Source organism: the organism of the source record quoted next (genome assembly GCF_019968985.1).
Source record: "MAG: Porospora cf. gigantea B chromosome Unknown PgB_NODE_436_length_18474_cov_230.697, whole genome shotgun sequence".
NCBI lineage: Eukaryota > Apicomplexa > Conoidasida > Eugregarinorida > Porosporidae > Porospora > Porospora cf. gigantea B.
Genome location: NW_027179019.1, coordinates 1 through 18,474, shown reverse-complemented (window position 1 = coordinate 18,474; position 18,474 = coordinate 1). Strand labels below are relative to the sequence as shown.

The window sequence follows — 18,474 nt, the reverse complement described above, 5'->3', positions numbered from 1 at the left end:
TAAGGATCTCATCATTGAACAGTTCGACGAACTAAATAAGAACACGAACTCCAACCTTGAACCCCCTTATTTTGAACCTCGTCTCAACGCCTTCTGAGCTCACACAAGCAACCATACAAGACACAGATACAGAAGACACTCCAAGACAACCACAAGATCAGTGCGTGGTGTCACATGACGTGTACTTAAACTCTTTCTTACTACTACATAGAGGTACACAGAGGCGGTCACATATAGAGGTGGTGGTTACATGTAGAGGTCACATACAGAGGTCACATGTGGAGGCGGTCACATATAGAGGTGGTCAAACATGGAGGCGGTCACATATAGAGGTGGTCACATATAGATAGCACATCATATAGAGGTCATATCATAGAGATATATAGATAGCACATCATATAGAGGTCATATCATAGAGATATATGTACAAGTGGCGTACGTGGGGGGTGGTTTAGAAAACAGTTCCAATCCCTTACATATGTCATTAGACTCCAACGCGTTTTCTTGTTCCACTTCGTCGCGGCGTCTCGACCACTCTTCACCAACGAAGAGGTCCGAAAGATTTTCTGGCCGCAGTGCCGAAAACTCCCAAGGACATACCCGACGCCCTCCGGTGTAAACTGGGTCCACATGCACCATCAAGTAGCTCTGGGATGGAAGTGGACGCCAGATCGACTGCTACCACCGGGGTACCAGTGTACATTTGAATTAGGCTGCTCTACGTTTCATGTCAGAACCCTTGAAAAGCTAAGCACAGCACGGAGTTGATTGATCGTACCAATATCCGCATCAGGTCCTCAAGGTTAAATAGCCTTTGGTTCCTAGACTATCGTAGGTAAGGGAAGTCGGCAAATTGATTCCGTACCTTAGGAAAAAGGAATGGCTCTGAAGGTTTGTATTTCGCTGTGAGGCGGCCGCTGCGATGAGCTGACGCGATCGTTGCGGGGTCATCTGTTGGCGTTTTACGCTAACAACCATCAAGTCCGACCCACAACCTACCAAGGCTATCGACGTCAACCGATCAGGGGATAAGGTTGCGCCCGGTGCTGGAGCGGCAAGGAAGAGGCGTGGAGTCTGATTCGGAGGAGATTGTAGTGTCTCAGACTCACCTGTCGGATTCTGTGGAGCCAGTGGCACCCCACACGGAGGAGACGAAACGGATCAAGGTCATGTGAATAATTTCGTGATCATTTATATCCCACCAACCCAACAGTACAAAAAAATGAACAACCACGTGTACTTCCGGTTCGAAGTGACTCCTCTTGTTCTCCCTGCCATTCGAGACCAATCTCTCCTGTACTTTCTGCCGATCTACGTTGGTCCTCTATTTCGGGAGTCCTGAATGACTTTAGCGGCGAGAGTGAGTCTGAACAGGAACAGTCCTCTGGACAATCGAATCTCTCAACATCTGTGCTTTCGTGTCAACTCACCTCAAAGGAATGCATTTGTTGACTTACAAATGGCCGAGACGCGAACGTCTGGCCTTACGGTAAAAACTGTGCCACTGGGTCCCACGAAGTGTGAGCCCACTCCGTATTACTGACCGCCGTGTGCAATGCGCAGCGCCACGGAGGAGAGAGATATACTGGAGACAACGTCTCGGAGGCAAGGTAAGTATGCCTTCGTTAACTCAGTCCATCTAAAGCCTTCCGTTTGGTCTTATGAGCTACAACTGGTGGTCCGGCCTTCTGTGACTCAATAAATGCAAACAAAAAAAGAAAAATCACTCCGTTAATTTTTTTAGGGCTTCACTGACGTGCGGCAGGACCGCTGCCGGTCCTCATGCTGGAGCCAAGTCCAGTCCTACCAGTGCTGTTGGGCAACCTTCATAAAGCTTTTCCCATAGGTCTTATGAGTCCCATACAGTGAGGCTCGATACAACTGGCCGACGATACAGCGAGGCCCGATACACCCAATCAACGCACAAAAAAAAATTCACTCGGCATATCATTTTCTTGGTTGCGGTCAGTCCCGGACCTAATCATCGCGTACCTGAGGTGCTAAGAGTTCCACGTTCGACCATGATTTAGTCTGCAGACTCGTAATCCCGTCGAAACATTCAATTGTGATCTGTTCTTGCAAAGGAGGGTTATGTGACGGCTCTACAGAGATTACACAATAGCTTAAGACCCGTCGCCGATTCGTCTTCCACACATCGCCCCAGCGGCCCGCGAGCTACCAAGTTCCTGCCACAGCTCTCTGGACAACCACTCACCCTGGGAGGTCTCCAACTCGAGGTTAGAGATACAGGAGGCTCCAGAGAAGGCTGACTCCTCGGCGTGCTGCGGCAACGATACCGTCAGCGAGTCCAGTCGACTTTCATGGCATATGCTGGTGTTGTACAGGCGAGTAACCTCATCCGATACCCGAGAAGGTAGTCCCCTCAGCTTTGAGCCGCCACCATAGAATGATAAACTCTGCACCAGCGGTAGTCTAAGGTCCAACGGAGTCTTTTCGATGACTCGCAGAATGCCTTGGGGAATTCCATCCAAGTCCAAACACGCGATGCCGGGGGAGATTAGAACCTCCGCGCAGTCGAACTGGGAACTGTTCAGCTGGATCAATTGGCCGTCTGGCATTCGGTGCTCAGAGAAACGACATCGATTCTGGAAGAAGTGCGTCCTCTTAGCGACGTCACAGAAGTCGCTGTAGCTAGGACTAAGGAAGCAGAGATCCCGCTTCAAAGTCTCCACGAGAGGCAGCAGCTGCCGCTCAGAGTAGGCGTGGTCACGGTTAAGGCTTCGCATCAGTTCGCTGGTTTCGTAGTCGTCTCTAACCCTACCTGCTCACCAGATCGCCAGCCAGAGGGGCCGCCCACATTGTGTGAGCGTCGATGAACCCGTCGACAACGGCCGTCACAGTGGACATGCCGCCACCTACGTCCACTACCAGCCCGCCAAGTTTGCCAGAGGACGTAAGTTGCGCAGTGGCTCTCGGTACTAGCCGTAACGCATCAAATCCCAGGGACTCGAAGGTCCACTCCGACAGCTGAGCCGCCCGAGGGACCACTGGGCCGTTACCGTCGAGTAGAGTCAGGGCACTCACATCCGGAGTGGCGAGCGAGTCAATGGCGTGCTTCAGCAGCTGTAGCTGCAGCTCAGGGCGCACAATTCGGCCTTCCTCCATTAGAAAGTCGACAGCGCAGCCGGAAGCAAGGGCCTCCTCGCCAAAGAGAACGGAGGCGCTCCGCATCGATGAGCGGAGACTGTGGCCCTGCTTGCGTCTGCGTGTGGCAACATTGCGAAGCGCAAGTCGCGGGTGTATGTCGCCAGCCAAACCGCATTTTACGGTGCTGCATGCTGCGTGCAGTAGACCTCACGAGCTGCCAATGTCAATGACGACGCTCATGCCGGCGAAAAAGTTAAAAGAAAGTGAGGTGGGGCAACTTAGAATTCACGGGCACCTGACGTTTTTGACGGCGTGATATGTTTACAGGAAATGGTAAGCAAGCTAAAGGCCCCTTGAAGTTACGAGTGAACCCTCTTAAAACGGGCGACTGCCGGTTGGTTGACACGTCATTACAGGAAATAATCTGGGGGTCGGTGCATCAAGTTGAGGTCGCCCCGTCGTGGAGCTGTGCTGAACCGCACGAACGACGGAGCGGCGTCTTCGCCGAGTTCCATGATGGCCGCTTGATTGGCACAGCGGTAGCAGTAGTTCGGCGCGGAGAACACAGTCACTACTCTCTCGTCATGCGTCCAGCCGTAGCCCTCCATTGTGAGTTGGTGGGCACGGCACACCATCTTGAGGTCGTTGGTGTGGCAAAAGCAGGCCGACACGTCGGGGCCGAAGGCGAAGCCTGCGCCTCGGGCGCTCACGTTCCAGCCGGGCTGGTCGTCGGGGTCTGACCATAGGAGGTCGCTGACGGGCCCTCCATCGTGGGGAACGTCGGCAAAACGGTCGAGAGCGCGAATCGAGTCAACGGTGGGCAGCTGAGGCGACAGGCCTCCGTGGTCTGTAAAGATATCGCCGTCGATGACGGCAGACAACGGCAAGTAGTCAAACGTGTCCGTGAGCATCTCCCACACGTTCGCATTACCATATTTACGGATGACTGCATGAGAACCGTGAGCAGGACGCACCTTCGTCATAGAATCCATACACCTGCGTGATCTGTCTTGACTCATGGTTACCACGAAGAACCGTTACCTTGTCGGGGTAGCGAACCTTCAACGCCAGCACCAGTGAGACACTCTCCACACTATAGTAGCCCCGATCTACGTAGTCTCCCAGGAACAAAAATGAAGTCTCTGGAGGCAGGCCGCTTATGTTGAAGAGTTCAAGAAGGTCGTAGATCTGGCCGTGAATGTCTCCCACGACGGTCACTGGTCTGTGAACCGCCACGCACGAGGACTCCTTGGCAAACAGCTCTTTGGATTTGCTGCAAAGTATCATCATGGCCGTTTCGCTCAGATGTTGCGGCCTCCGACTGGGAACGTCTACCTCCATCGCCGTCTCTTCGCCCCTCCTAAGGCGGTCGATAAGCATAGTTCCGCATGGCTGGGCGTTGGAATCCTCTAGGCCCATGAGACGTGCGATCCACTGATCGACGTCGTGGGGCGTTATCGAGAGAGTGCTGCTGATTGTGTCCACACCCTTTGCTGCGTCGCTTTCAGGGGCAATCACAGGTGGCACTTCCATCTAACCAAAAGACTACAAATGAAATGACGATTTTGATGACATCAAATGCCAGACACCGCCACAACCCTCAGCAACGGCAGTTGCCTCGGCAGAGTTGCAAAGATGTGTCTAGCGTGAAAAATGGCGATTTGCCCGCATTATGACGACACCAGTTGATGCAAAGGTATCAGCCGTCCTCGCGTCGCTGCAGCCACTTCAAGAGACACTTTCCGCAGAGAAATCTCGACTTCGGCAGTTTTTGATCGAAGAACGGCGGCGGTTGGAACCGGAGAGTCTCTCGGCCTTCGACGACCTGAACTCAGGTGTCATTCGTTCTGAACCTGAAGAGGAAGATCTCGAGTACGACGTCGACATCTTCGCAGTCGACGAACCCCCAGTCAAACGGCGCCGTATAGAGCTGGTGGCAGAGGCCCAACACGCTGAAGATCACAACGACGCGGAGGGGTATTACTTGGCCCGGGTAGGGACAGTGCTGGGGGGGCGCTACAGGGTGGCAGTGCCACAGATCGGCAAAGGAGTGTTCTCGTCCGTGGTCGAGTGTGTTGATCTGGAATCCAACACTCCAGTCGCCGTGAAAATTATTAGGTTCAACGACATGATGCGCAAGGAGGGCGAACACGAAAAAAGCCTCCTGACAATGCTGGAACAGTCAGAAAGTACGGACAGGACGCATATCATCCAACTTCTGAACTCGTTCGATCACTGCAGCCATCTGTGTCTAGTCTTCGAGCGAATGTGGGGAAACCTGCGCAAGGCGATTCGATTGAGTGGCGACGGCCGCGGCCTCAAGCCTGACAAGGTGTGCCTCTTCGCGAGGCAGCTAGTGCTTGGGCTGAGGCATCTCAGACAACACGATTTGATACATGCGGATCGTAGGTATACCGTTTACTTTCAATACTAACGCTTTGCAGTGAAGCCAGACAATGTACTCGTCGATGACACGATGTCGAGGGTGAAGATTTGCGACCTGGGCTCGGCCTCTCACAAGTCACAGAACGAGGTAACCCAGTACCTGGTGTCACGGTTTTACAGAGCCCCTGAAATCATACTCGGCTGTAAGTACTCACCTGCTATCGATATGTGGTCGCTTGGCTGTACAGTGTTCGAAATAGCGACCGGCCATATACTATTCAATGGTCACAGCAACAACGAGATGCTTCGCAAGATTATGGAAGTGAAGGGCAAAATACCAAGCAAGCTGATAAAGCAAGGTCAATTTGGCAGCTTGCATTTCGACAACAACAATGCATTCCACTCACGCGAGCTGGATCAGGTGACAGGTGCGGTAGTCGTGAGAGTTCTGAAGGATCACAAGCCCATCCGTCATCTAAAGGACGCGCTACAAACACATACTGCGGAGCGGCCGGCCAACAACCTGGATTCACGGCTCGTGGCATCCTTGGCAGACTTTTTGGAGCGGTGTCTCAGTTTGGACCCAGCTAAGCGTTTTGATCCGGAAGCGGCGCTGAATCATCCGTATCTTCGGTGCACTGGTGTCCTTGAGTCGTGACGTGGCACATTTAACTGGGATTATGCATTAGAGATATCATGAGCAGTGAGGGGGTGTTGGTACTTGTGAGCAGCCGCAGATCTGGACCATCTGGTGGTAGAGGATGAACAGAGCGACATCGACAACATGGGAGACGACGAGATCGAGGCCAGAGACGTGCCGCCTGTCAGCGTGAAGGACCGTATCATGTCCCTCCAACGCCAAATAGACGATGACGCGGAGAGACAAGCACTCGAGCGAGAGCGTCACTCCCGACGAATCCCGGCAGGCAAATTCACAGACGACACCTCTAAGGCCGAGTATCAAGCGGCAGAGGACGGCACGTGGCACGAGAAGGACGAAACAGGAGAGTGGCACGCAGTGGAGGAAGAGCCACCAGTACCGGTGGAGGTGACTGAGAAGGAAAGCGCTGGGCACGGGGCAATCCTGAAGTTCGATTCAGCAGTGGAGGCCGAGATCGCGGAGGCCGCTTCACAGCACCAGCTGGACGGCATTCTGTGCGTCAACCTCTACAAGGGCTACTCAGCCTTCGCGTTCGTTAGGCATGATGGCGGAGTTCTGAAGCCACTGTCCATGCACATCGCTATATCTATGAAGACAGTCCTGTGCGTCCGTAACGGGAAGCCCAAACGGTTATCAATTGCTGAGTTCCCGTGAGTCACGGCTCGCGCTGAGATGCAGGGAGATAGACATGTCAGAGGATCGACTGGACTTCTTGATACCCAAGGCTGACGGCGTACTTCTCAGCTCACTCGCCAAGATCCAGCACCACCCAGGCATGGTTCTGTGGTCGAGCGTAGTCTACGACATCCAAAAAACAGACCCGCATCAAAAGTCGAAGATGCCCAGCCAAGTGAAGCGTCTGATGTTGAAGAAGTGGCGGAAAGAGAACGCCGCCCCTGCGACGAAGGCAAGCAGGCGCTCCATTGTGGTTGTCTTCAAGAGTACACAGGACATAGAAGAATTCGTTAAGGGGTACGAGTGCTTGAGCAGAGTTGTCGACATACCTATTGAAATAAAACGCTAGGGCGCGCGCAGAAGTATCGCTCCAAAATTGTGCGTTTACCACTCGGATGTTGCCTTCGCAGTCTTCCGCCCATTCTCGGGCTTTGGTTAAAGCACGATCCGCCATAGCGAAACAGGTGAGTCTTCTCGTTACCGCAATTCTCTCATGTCTCCTAGATGATCGCTGCCGTGTGTGCGTCAGTGGACGAACCTTCACTGGTGTCTCGGTACATGCGGCTGGCTACGCAGCCGGCCAGTTGCACCCGCTGGGCGACCGAATCTCACATATCTATCCCGCTGAACTGTCGCGACCGGCGCCCCCTAAAATCCAACACCTTTCCCTTCGTGGATTACAGCGTGGCCGTGGCGATGACTCATGCTGGCCGCATAGTGCACAACGTGCAGTTCATGGCAGCAGAAGTTACCTTCACGCCGCAAACAGACGTCAACCCAGTGTGGGTGATTCCCAACATCCTGGTAGAGGTGACCATTGTCAACCATGCGGAGCCACAGAGGAGTCTGGGTAGCTGGGGTGTGTTCTCGCCGAATTTCGTCAATCATACTGTGAAATTCCCCACTCTGATCCCCAACGACTACCTGACAAAAGAGAAGGGTTTTGTCAGGCTGAACCCGTCTGTGGTGGACCTGAAGGTGAAGCTGGTTCGGCGATTTGATGACCCGGTTCCTCTAACATTGGTGTACCCGCCTGAGAAGTCCGCCCGGACGGTCTTGAACGCGGACAACCTGATGACGCCGGAGGACCAACAACTCCTCAGAGATCTGCGGGGACCGCCGAGCCTCCTGAAGGAGCGGTCCAAGGACCTCCACAAGGTACAGGAGTACTTCCGTATCAGATCTACAAAGATTGCGCCTGTCACGCCACATTTCGTTGAAGCCGAGAACTTCTACATCCAACCTGTCCACAATCTTCCTGAGTCTCTGGGCATGAGCACGCCTGAACTTCCCAAAGTGTCGCTGGTTGGTCTGAACCCCTCGCAGCTAGATCGGCTGCATCATCTAGCGGAGCATTCCACTCGCTTGGGCATCGCGACCCCCTCAAGCCTGCAGGCCCTGTGCAACCCCACGGAAGCGAACACGAGGCTCCTTATGGCGGGGGAGTCGCCGGCAGTCTCTGAGATCATACCCAAGACACGGTCTTCTCTGGACTTCTTGGGCGTCCTGCTCTACCCGCTTCTCAGGATAAAGACGGTGTCGATGTTGGCGGATTGCCTGCCCTTCGACGCTGTCAACATTTTGAGCAATGTGTGCATGTGGCGTGCACGGGAAGGTCTGGGGGAGTACCCTCACGAGGCCTGGTATGACTACTTGGGGCAAAGCCAGTCAGACGGGTGGCAACCCTCGAAGCTCCCAGAAATGCCACGCTCCGATGAACCGCTGCCCTGTCTCTGCAGGTCCGGTTACAATGGCGCCTGTAGGGAACTGAACCCATGTCCGTATCATGGCTGCGGTAAAGCGCCGCATGACAGATTTCCCTTGTGTCTGCAGCTTCCTGTGCTTAAACCCGGATGGCAGAGGGGAAGAGGCAAGGTTTGGCTTGAGGGGCCGGACCACCGGACACCGACGTGGGTCGAGGCGTCAGCGGCGAGGCTGAATCCGCCGGTGGCACCCACACCCACGGAAGACATCTTAAGTCTTATTGATATGGACTCAATTCTAAAGGGTCCACTTCCTGAAACACTGGTGGTCCTGTCTAAGAATGCACGCCTTGTCGAGTACTGCATTGGTACCGACTACGAACCAGTCCAGGTCTGCCCAACATTCGTGACTAAGGGAGCCTATCCACGTGCTGCCGACGGCGCCGACCACACACGAGTCATATTCTGCCCTTGTGGATGTGGCAGCTTTCTCGACGAGAGCCGCCACGATTTCTGTGCCTGGTTCGCCGTACGCGTCCAGACGCTTCCGACTTTGCTGGCCCTTGTTCTACGTCGACTTGCCCATGAGGCCGACCACAATCCTAACCGGGAGTGCTCCCCGGGCACCCTGGCTCGCTTCCTGACCCTGTTGCAGCGTTTTCAAATCCAAACTATGGTCGATTCCTCCGATGTGCAAGTTCTCGTTGCCCATCTCTTTCCCACTGTTATGTCAGTGCTTCACCTGGCCAACCTCACCAGTGCCATGGCCACTCTGGGTTTCCTCTCCTGTCTCACGCGCCTGCCGTTAAGAGAGCACACCTTCTTCAACCCCTTCGTCAGCCGCCTGTACTTCAGAGAGCTGCTTACCAACGCCGCAGCCTCCCGAAAACGGGTCAGTGAGTGCCAGACGTTGATTGACTGTGGAGAGCGGCTGATTGAATCCTTGGCGGAGAGACTGCAGGATGTGGCCCAAAAGACAGGTCAGTCGTTGAAGCTCGACTTAGGTCTCGACGCCCTCCACTCCCGATTAGAAGCGCGCGCGAAGCGCAGCTGCCGCGTTTCCGACATCCGTAGTAGAGTTAACAGCTACCCCTCCTTGCTTGACCCGCAGCTCGACGACAAGATTCGCGGAGAGCCCTACATCTACCTGAGTCCTCTCAACAATGAGCTTTTCCGAAACCTCCTCACACCCTCCAATATTTCCAACGCGTTGGCGTCGCTGGAGTGCGCTGTCATATGCGTTGCGGAGACTTGTCAGTCTGCCAACCTGGGGTCTCCGCCGTCAAAGCTAGACGAGCCTATCGACGACGCTAGCGCGAGCTGCTCTTGTGAAGGCTGCCACGTCAGTGACACCAGTGACAGCAGTTCGGATTCTGGGACCTACACGGCGCACTACGAGGCGGAGCACGTGCAACAGGTCTTCGCCCAGCTGTTGGACTCGCCTATCTACCAGACCGTTCGCTGCGTAGGCACCACCGTCCTGGACCTAGCGCTCATTCGAGAGATTCAGCGTGTAGAGGTTGGCCGTGACGTTCCCACATTGTTGCAGTCCACTACGCAACGACTACATACTCGCCAGTCTAAATCGTAAGGCTCCACATGGTTGTCCTCTAATCTTTTTTCAGGCTCGGATACCCCAACCCTGCAGACGTCTCGCCGGAGCTCCGCGACCCAGACAATGTGCACTTTGTGGAACTAGACCATCTGCGATCCAAGGAGCATAGCATCGGGCAAATCAAGGCACTGTCTTCCAATGTAGTGAAGCTGCAGCTGCAGATCACCATGGACCACGAGCACCACAGCTTGGACGAGCTGCTGCATAGCATGGTGAAGCCGGTGAGCCAACCATTTGTGGAGATGATGAACTTCCGCGTGGCGGACGCAGCGCAGCGCCGATGCCTGCTGAACACCCCCCCCGTGCTCTCGATCGGATTCGAGTATCCGGCCGGACACATTAACACCCCGGGCGCCTTCAACGACGAGGAGGATGACGACTTCCTGATTCCAGACATATTGGATTTGCCACAAGACGACCAGATGGTAGCGCAGCAGGGAACAGTAGTCGTCCGCGAGGCGGCCGTCACATACCGCCTGTTCAGCCTCACAGTAGCAGTGTTATCTGACGATGTTCCTCATCCCGGATCCTTGAACTCGGCCAAGATCGTGAACTTCACTCGGGAGCACCCCACAGGACAGTGGACTGTGACTGCCGAGGGTTCCGGAGGCACCCGAGCATTGCCGACTAACAGCGGGTTCTGGGAAGCGGTACACAGCCACATGCCGTCTCTGAAGACCTTCGGTGACCCTACCAGCCATGGGCAGGAGGTCGGCGTGGGCACCGGTCCCGGAATTACCGGAGACGTTACCTTCGAGTACCCTGGGAACAGCTCCTGTGTGAATATTCCGAGCCTCCAGTCGTCGCTGGTGGAGCACTTAGATCAGTTTCCGGAGCGGAAGATCACCTACCATTCCAGCAGTCACGGCGAGCCGGATGTGGTATTCTGCGACCTCAACAAGGACTGTGTGGATGCGCACTTGGCCACTTCGTGCAGCCCTGCCAAAGCCGACGTGACTTTCCAGGAGGGTCCCATACGCTGTGTACAGTTCGTGCGGTCGGAGAGACAACAGGACGCGCTGCTGCTCACCTCACTGTATAGGTACTTCGAGAACCAACAGGAGCCTCGCTCTACCTTCTCTTTCGATGCCAGCGAGGTGCAGCATGCCAGCATTGGGTGGATGATCAAGAGCAGGGACGTGTTCGGAGACTGCTGGTATACCCCTCCGTACGCGGCTCAAGACTTCGGGATGCGCCTCGCCATCCGACTGCACCGACTACGACAGTTGCTGCCATCCAAGGTGCTCACGAACAAGCTAAGGGCGATTTACCGACTTCGGCGCACTCCTTACTTCGAGATCAGCCTGCGATTCTTCAACTTCTGGAAAACGCTAACGATGAGTACTGCCATCGAGGACGACCCTCTCCTGTCTCTCCAAATGGATGCCTTGGAGCACGGCATTGACTGGCGGGTGGACGACCTACGCGTCAACTACCCAACGCCGCACCCAGTTGACACTCCTGTGGTGCAGAGCTTTCCAACTCTGCCATCTGATGTGCGACGAATTGCCCCCAGCGGCATCGATCCCACGCTTCAGTGCTCCGCTTACTGGACATGCAACCGCACGTTCGTGCCGCTGCATGCGACGTACATCCGCATCAACGCCGAGAGCCAGCTGCTGGACTCGTGCAGGTGGAAGGGCTCGCAGACATCCATGGGACTCGCTTGCAATCCTGATTGGATCATCGCGGCTGACATGAACACCACACCGCCGAAAGGTGGCGCCAGTCGACACAGCAAAGGACCGAAGAAGAAGCTCGCACATCCCAAGGAGGGCGAGTGCAGCAAGGACCTCATTCACGGCGTGAAGCAGCTGTGGGCAGAGGTGCAAGATGTCAACGACTCGTTCGTCCCGCTCTACGAAGGACGACGTCAAGCTCTGATGCGTAAGAGCGAGCTGACCCGCCAGACGATCAAGAAGGTTCGTTTTGAACGTAAACGAAAAGTACTGAAAGTACGCGAGGCCCACCGGAAGGCAGAGCTGAAGAAACTTAGCGTCAGTTCTTGCTTTGCAGCTCTTGTCTGTACAACGGCAGCCGGCGCCGTCGTGGAGGCGAAGGAGAACGACGAGGGACTGACGCGAGAAGGTTATGAGGCCCTGCTGGACGAAATCGAGCGGTGCCGAGCAGAGGAACAACGGGAGCCCGACTTCTTGGCCGTGTCGTCCCTGTGCTCCAAAGACACTCTGTTGGAATTGATCGAGCTCTACTCCCCCCCGACTTTCTTCCACTGCTTACGCGATCTCGAGGTGCATTCCGACAACTCGTCGATAGACGCTGTTCGAGTTGACGGGGATCCGTTGGAAGCGCCGCTAGTGAGGGCCACGTACGGGCTGATGAAAGAGATAGGTGTCGTTCTGAACTCGGACATGCAGTCGGTTCCGTGGCCAGTCATGACGGTAGGTGCGAAGTCCACTAATCTGGCTGTGTTTGTCTACACACCGCTGGCAGTTGCTCGGCTTCTCGACAGGAACGGGTCCGTTTCGGGATCCCTAGGGTCAGGTTGTTCCTCCCTGGACCAGGCCTACTCTATCTGGCGAGGTGACCTGCTTCCAATGGCCGACTGTAGTCTCCGTGCAAGTGCCAACTGCACGGGACGTGACCTGCGAGAGCACTTCTCTAAGCATCCTCCGGCACCTCGTCTGCTCGCTCGCCAGATGTCCGACCAGGTAACCGCGCTGGCTGAGGCCCTAACCCGACTAACAAGCCACGCTCCGGACGTGGAGGCTCTGCTCGCTCGGACCACGGGAAATTTGCGAGCCGGAACCCTGTCAGCGGACAGTATGGAGGCTGTTTTGAGCGTTTTACATCGTAAGTTGGCGAGTGCGCCGAATGAAACGATGCTCGACCTCGAGTGGGACCTGTTCACCTTGACCCTGGAAGAGCGTCGAGCGACGGAAATCTTCCGAGTCATCACTAAGGATCCCGCTGGTGATCACTGCGATCTGGGAGGAGTCGACCACCCGACAAGGCTTCATTGTTCGTGGAATTTCCTCGGACCCACGGAGCGGCTGCGACCGTTCGTACATTCTGCGGACGATTACCCATCTCGATGCAGCTCTATGAAGGACTTCGTAGTTCTGTTTGCTTTGCCTCGCATATCTCTCGATGAGATTGAGAAAGCCCAAGCAGTGATAAAGGCGAAAGATTCATCTTTGCTACCTCACTGCCTGGAGTGGCTTCCCCCTTGCGCGCCTCCCAAGGCGCAGCTGAACCCTCAGAAGTCGATTCTTGTGTTCATCTCCTACTGGGATTGGCGGTATCCGCAGCCTGTATTCGCCCATCACGCGTTTCTGGACAAGCGCCGGTCTTTAGCTGACTACACCCAAACCGTGATGATGGCGCTCTCCCGCGCTCAGAACCGTGAAGCGTCGCCAGTCATTGGCCTCTTCGAACCTCTCTACGCTGAGGAGACCTCGGACGTAGACGCCTCGAACCAGGATTGGATCGCTTCGAACGGCTCACTCGGGTACTTCCTGGAGAGCGGTCGACGATACCTGACCCCTTTACCGACTAGGCTGCCGATTGTGGACTTCGTGACGCACGGAGCATCGATCATCGTGCAGACCATTCCACCGGGGTTCGCGGACTGCTTGGCTTGCGGTAGAATGGTCCCGGCGGCCATTGTAGCGCCGCTGACGGGTCGCTACTGCAGTAAGCCGTGTTCGTTTATCGGGGAGCTCTCTCTGCAGCTGCGTTCAGCCGCGACCACGCAACGCATGGCGCTTCTAGACATCCCGTGGCCGGACAGAATCGTGCTGGCTTCATCCGTCGGCGTCTTCCCTAGCGGGGACTACGAGCTGTTGTCGTTCACTGCGAATCACAGAGGAGTGTGGGGTCTTGTCACTCGTGCCGAAGACGGACCTCAAGCTTATTGCTTCTACGACATGGACCTCGGCACATGGGTCGTGCGATTCGCGATATGGACCGGGGAGACGAAGGAGACCTTCTTTAGCGCCACTGGACCAGGGTCAGGACCTGTTGTGGCAGTCTGTGGCTCGGATGCAGACTGGATCTCATGCGTTCCCGTTGACCGGTCCCTAGTTCGGTGCCAGCAGGAGCCAGTCTGGAGAGTGCTGGTTGAGCAAGACGGGTCCTTCCACTACGCCCGTGACCCTGATTTCCTGGCCTACGTAGCCCGTGATGACGTCAGTGTTGCGCCTGCGGTGCTGAACGTCAAGCCCCATGAGAACGAATTGCATATTGCGGGTGACTACCACCTGATGACCAGCGGAATCAACCACCGAGTTGCTTACGTCCGCACTGCTCGCGATGGAAATGTAACTGGCGTGCTGTACTTCTCGACGTACCTGGCTCGCTGGGTGTTGGGAGGCTGCGGCTTGCACCCTTGGCTGTACCTCACACGCAAGACGATGTGGCAGGCTGCCAGGCCACAACTCGTGAACTCCCAGTGGATATCCATAAAGAATGGCAGTATTGTCGGTCCTGTGAGTCTGGATATTGTGTGTCGGGAATCCGCGCCTCCCTGTGGTCGCATCGATATTCTCTTCTGTGACGTCATACCCGATGTCACGATTTCCACCTCACTGGGTCCGCGACCGCTTCGGGAGCTGATCACCGACGTAAACGGTTCGTACTTTCCCCTGCCACTGTACCACAACGACAGAGCCACCTATGCCAAGGTGGACAGTGACTGCCGCATCTCCTGCACGTTTATTGCCTTCCACAACGATGCGTGGTGCCTGTTCCACTCGCCGTCCATAACTCACCTGACTGACTTCCTAAACTCAGACCCTCTCCTCCTTCTCGAGGCTCCCTCGTCCCATCTCGCAGACCCCTCCGTATCGTGTTCTCCGTTGGTAGATCGTGGAGGTGCGCGAAAGTTGGTGGGCTATTGTTCAGGCGGCTGCTCTGAGTGGCGTGTCTCCAGTCCGCAGAAGATCGGGCTTCTGGCCAACATGCGACGGGTTGACCAGGTTCCGTCGGTTATAGGGCTGTCGAACTTCCCAGAAGGAGTGAGTGATCCATCTTACGTGGCCCGGTTTCATATTTCTCCAGATTGATATCGGCGGCGTCTATGCCATTGTCAACACTCTTATCGGTGGTCGTCCGGTGTACGCTCGCATAAGCCGCGATCTCCAATGGCCTCTGGATGAAGCTGACTCCCGAAGCAAGAAGAAGGCGCCGGGCTCCAGTTTGTGGTTGCGAGTCCTGATGCGGCTTATCAACGTCCCGCTAGATCCGGAGAACCTAGTGATGGAGTGTCAGCTGGCGGCCAACTCGGTTTCTCCTTACAGCGCCACGCTGCAAGACATCAAACTGAAGATCCAGGCAGGCAACGCTGACGGATTGTTCAAGGATACCGATTCCACCTCTCTATCGCTAAATCTCTTCGGGTGCTCGCTCTTCGAGGCTCCTCCTGTTTCGTCGTCCCCGCCACCTATGCAGCTTCTGGTGTTCGACGCTCTGAACGAGGAGTGGTTGGTGCTGCAGGGCCGGTCTCTGCCGCTGGGCAGCACCCTAACAGAGTCGCACACAGTGTTGGCACGGGCGCCTGCTGGACGATTCTCAGCTCATCCGGCTGACTGCTCGCGTCTGTCGCCTTCGCACATATCCTTCGTCAAGGGCACAGACTTCACGGCACCCCTGGCTTGGACGTATCCTAATGGCGACCCCACCGAAGGTCTCGCGACGCAGGTGGAATCCGACACGCCGTGCAGTTTCCACGCACCATGGCGGCACGCTTGGGAGCTTGACGGGCGAAAACCAGTGCCAATCATCAGTCTATCCAGTAACACTTCGCGCTCCACGCTCAGCAATCGCGTGTTGGAAATCCTCCCTGCAGTACCTTCTGAGTTGAATCGGTTGCCTGTTGAAGTCTGCCATCCCGACATTGAAGTGGTAGATTGCGTTGATGAAGCGCTAGTAAACGATAGTCACCTCCGAGCTCTGAGTGTGGGGCTGAACAAGAGTCTATGGATGGAGGAGCAGTACAAAATCGCGGTCCGCTGTTTGGAGCTCCTGCCCACCGCTTCCCGTCTCGACTCCATCAGACAAGACTTGCTGTCAAGGGCGCCTATGCTGTTCGAGGTGGAGCCCTTCGCAGTGGATAGTCTTCTGAGCCAACTGGGACTCGAGAACGATGCGGACCTGCTGTCGGACAGGCCCTTGTTCTTCGCCGTTTGCTGCCTTTGGTGTGTGACTGGCTGTAGTCGGCTGCGATCAAAACCTCCAGCGAAGAACTGCAACTTGGAGGTTGTGCTGAACGATGCCCTGCCGTGCTTCGGTAGACTGGTTGGCTCAGCCCCCTTCCTTAAGGTGTGCGACCTCCAAAGTCAGTGCTATAAACTGGCGTTGCCCTACCTCCGTCAGCAGCTGGGCGAGGATGCATCTAGGTACGTATCCCAAGCCCACGTCCCCGCTATCCCACTACAGTGCGTGCTGGCTCTGGTGATCGCGGTGCGCTACCCGATCACACTGACAGTGGTCGAGCCCCCACCTTCACGGTCAAAACGTTTCATCGACGCGGTGTCTAGCTGGAAAGCCGTATGGATCAAGGCTACGCGTAATTCCCCTGGTTGCCTGGCTCACCTGGACGAGCACACAGGGCTGACACCACAGATTTCTCTGGTGCAGGCACGTGTCGAAGGGCCTGTGGGATTGTCTTATTCGTTCACTAAAGCAGCCAAAGTGGACGAGGACGCCTTGCTGCGAAGTTTGGCGAACCTATTCTCGTGGGTCCTGACGCCAATCATTGAAACTCTAAAAGAGGAAGTCATCAAGGAAAAAGAGAAGGAACGCCTACGCAAGAAACACCAGAGGGAGGCTTCCCTAGAGAGAAGGCGCAATGAGGAGTTGGAATGCTTCCGACAGCTGAAGCAGGCCCGAGATGAGCAGATTCGGCAGGAGGCTGAGGCTGAGGCCGCTCGACTTCACGAGGAGCAGGAGTTGGAGCGGCAGCGTGAAGCCAAGCGTCTGCTGGAAGCGAAGGAGGCGGAGGAGATGAGCCGAGCCGAAGCTGAGAGGCAAAGGCAAGAGCTGCAAAAACAGCATGCCGAGGCGTTGTTTCGTCGGCGTGCTGCAGCAGAGCGCCTCCCCCCAGAGGTTCGACGGACCCCACTGGTGGCAGGCGGCGAGTTCCAGCCTGGAGAGTCCCAGTTCTCATTGAACGCAGTGGAATTCCGCCCATCCAACAAAGCGAACAACTTGGACCTGGAAAACCTCCGACCCTGGATTTCGCCCGTCAGCAACGAATCAGAGATGGTGTTTTTCGAGCCCACTGCAAGCGTTCCAGTAACGACCAAGTCAATGGCTCAGCGGCTGATAACCGAGGCAGTGGACGAATTCAGGCACAAGAAGAAGTCGCCAGTAGGATTGACAAATTTCGTTGTAGAGGTTGCCGAAGCATTCGATCTGGACGACGAAGAAGTAACGAGAATAATCAATGACGCTATGAATGAGGTGACATCAGAAGTCCCGCCTCCAGTCTCCCCAGTATCCCTTCCTGTGGGCCCCCCACCACGACGTGTTCCGCCCCCACGACCGCAGTCTTTCTCTTCCCCTATGGGACGCTCGAATGAGGATAGTTTGAAGCATTTGCTGGTGAGTTACAGGTCAACACACTAAGCAGACGCGACTCGATATAAACCAGGGATGGTCTGATTGTCCATTCAATTTCCAGATGTGACCACGGTCTTCAGTGAGGTCAGCCAACGGTCCAATTGGTGTTGCAGACCAGCCCAGTCATCATTGTCAATGACTCTCTTCCCAACAGCACAAACCTCTACGCAGCCGGTCAGCTGGTTCACCCTGCCTCGAATCAGGCCCAGTGACACAGCCTCCACCACCAAGTCCTCGACTTCTCCCAGACCGATGCCAGTGGCCAGCGCCAATTCGGTCAGCGGGCGTTCACCTGTCTTGGGCCCTACGCACTGGGCCAGCTTGAGGAGCCTCAGCTTCGGAAAAATGCAGTCCTCAGTGATGCCCTTGGTCAACAGGTTGGCTTTGTGCGTCTGGAAAGTCTGCTCAACACCTTTCAGCGTGACCAGCGCTCTAATCATGGCCAGCACGGGAGCGTCCTCAGACTTCTCTACAGTGCCCAGCAGCATGGGCTCGTCTACAAGGTACTTGTCGTAGTAAAAGACATCACGGTCCTTTAGGGCCGTGGTCATCATCCAGGCTAACACAGGGGCGTGCTTTCGGTCGTACGTCTTGGAAATCAACCTCAGAAGGCTCGTCTGGTACTCCGCCGCCAGATCGCGCATGCTTGAACCATAGAGAAGCTTGAGGATTGTGAACTGCAGCCTAACATTCTGGTCAACAGAGGCGTCGAGGTCCGAAAACTTGAGATGGGCTAAGTAAGGAAG

The 18,474-nt window shown here is 55.6% G+C and overlaps 5 protein-coding genes across 14 annotated transcripts; 2 read left to right on the top strand and 3 right to left on the bottom strand.

Annotated features, from left to right (window-relative positions):
- Positions 1–2,123: 2,123 nt before the first annotated feature.
- Positions 2,124–3,348, bottom strand: KVP17_001416 (uncharacterized protein; the record flags this gene model as incomplete). Of its 3 annotated transcripts, XM_068516806.1 has the most annotated exons (3): positions 2,124–2,754; positions 2,783–3,292; positions 3,320–3,348. In XM_068516806.1, 3 exons carry the CDS (start codon positions 3,346–3,348, stop codon positions 2,124–2,126), a joined length of 1,170 nt encoding a protein of 389 aa, XP_068374107.1. The 3 variants fall into 3 exon arrangements, with proteins under 3 accessions (XP_068374107.1, XP_068374106.1, XP_068374105.1); XM_068516805.1 differs by lacking the exons at positions 2,783–3,292; positions 3,320–3,348 and having other exon boundaries at positions 2,124–2,747; XM_068516804.1 differs by lacking the exons at positions 2,124–2,754; positions 3,320–3,348 and having other exon boundaries at positions 2,779–3,192.
- Positions 3,349–3,518: 170 nt separating this feature from the next.
- On the bottom strand, positions 3,519–4,641 carry KVP17_001414 (uncharacterized protein; the record flags this gene model as incomplete). 3 transcript variants are annotated; one of them, XM_068516800.1, is made up of 2 exons in its annotated part: positions 3,519–4,054; positions 4,083–4,641. In XM_068516800.1, the coding sequence occupies 2 exons, from the start codon at positions 4,639–4,641 to the stop codon at positions 3,519–3,521; spliced, it is 1,095 nt and encodes a 364-aa protein (XP_068374101.1). The 3 variants fall into 3 exon arrangements, with proteins under 3 accessions (XP_068374101.1, XP_068374102.1, XP_068374100.1); XM_068516801.1 differs by lacking the exon at positions 4,083–4,641 and having other exon boundaries at positions 3,519–4,019; XM_068516799.1 differs by having other exon boundaries at positions 4,045–4,641.
- A 139-nt stretch (positions 4,642–4,780) lies between these two features.
- On the top strand, positions 4,781–7,178 carry KVP17_001412 (uncharacterized protein; the record flags this gene model as incomplete). 4 transcript variants are annotated; one of them, XM_068516795.1, is made up of 4 exons in its annotated part: positions 4,781–5,513; positions 5,553–6,134; positions 6,231–6,804; positions 6,833–7,178. In XM_068516795.1, 4 exons carry the CDS (start codon positions 4,781–4,783, stop codon positions 7,176–7,178), a joined length of 2,235 nt encoding a protein of 744 aa, XP_068374096.1. The 4 variants fall into 4 exon arrangements, with proteins under 4 accessions (XP_068374096.1, XP_068374097.1, XP_068374095.1 ...); XM_068516796.1 differs by lacking the exons at positions 6,231–6,804; positions 6,833–7,178 and having other exon boundaries at positions 5,553–6,151; XM_068516794.1 differs by lacking the exons at positions 4,781–5,513; positions 5,553–6,134; positions 6,833–7,178 and having other exon boundaries at positions 6,278–6,808.
- Positions 7,179–7,224: 46 nt separating this feature from the next.
- On the top strand, positions 7,225–17,734 carry KVP17_001415 (uncharacterized protein; the record flags this gene model as incomplete). 2 transcript variants are annotated; one of them, XM_068516803.1, is made up of 4 exons in its annotated part: positions 7,225–7,293; positions 7,334–10,119; positions 10,158–15,123; positions 15,167–17,734. In XM_068516803.1, the coding sequence occupies 4 exons, from the start codon at positions 7,225–7,227 to the stop codon at positions 17,732–17,734; spliced, it is 10,389 nt and encodes a 3,462-aa protein (XP_068374104.1). The 2 variants fall into 2 exon arrangements, with proteins under 2 accessions (XP_068374104.1, XP_068374103.1); XM_068516802.1 differs by lacking the exon at positions 7,225–7,293.
- Positions 17,735–17,778: 44 nt separating this feature from the next.
- Positions 17,779–18,474, bottom strand: KVP17_001413 (uncharacterized protein; the record flags this gene model as incomplete). 2 transcript variants are annotated; one of them, XM_068516798.1, is made up of 1 exon in its annotated part: positions 17,779–18,474. In XM_068516798.1, a coding segment is annotated over one exon (696 nt), but the record flags the coding sequence as incomplete, so codon positions are not given. The 2 variants fall into 2 exon arrangements, with proteins under 2 accessions (XP_068374099.1, XP_068374098.1); XM_068516797.1 differs by having other exon boundaries at positions 17,779–18,372.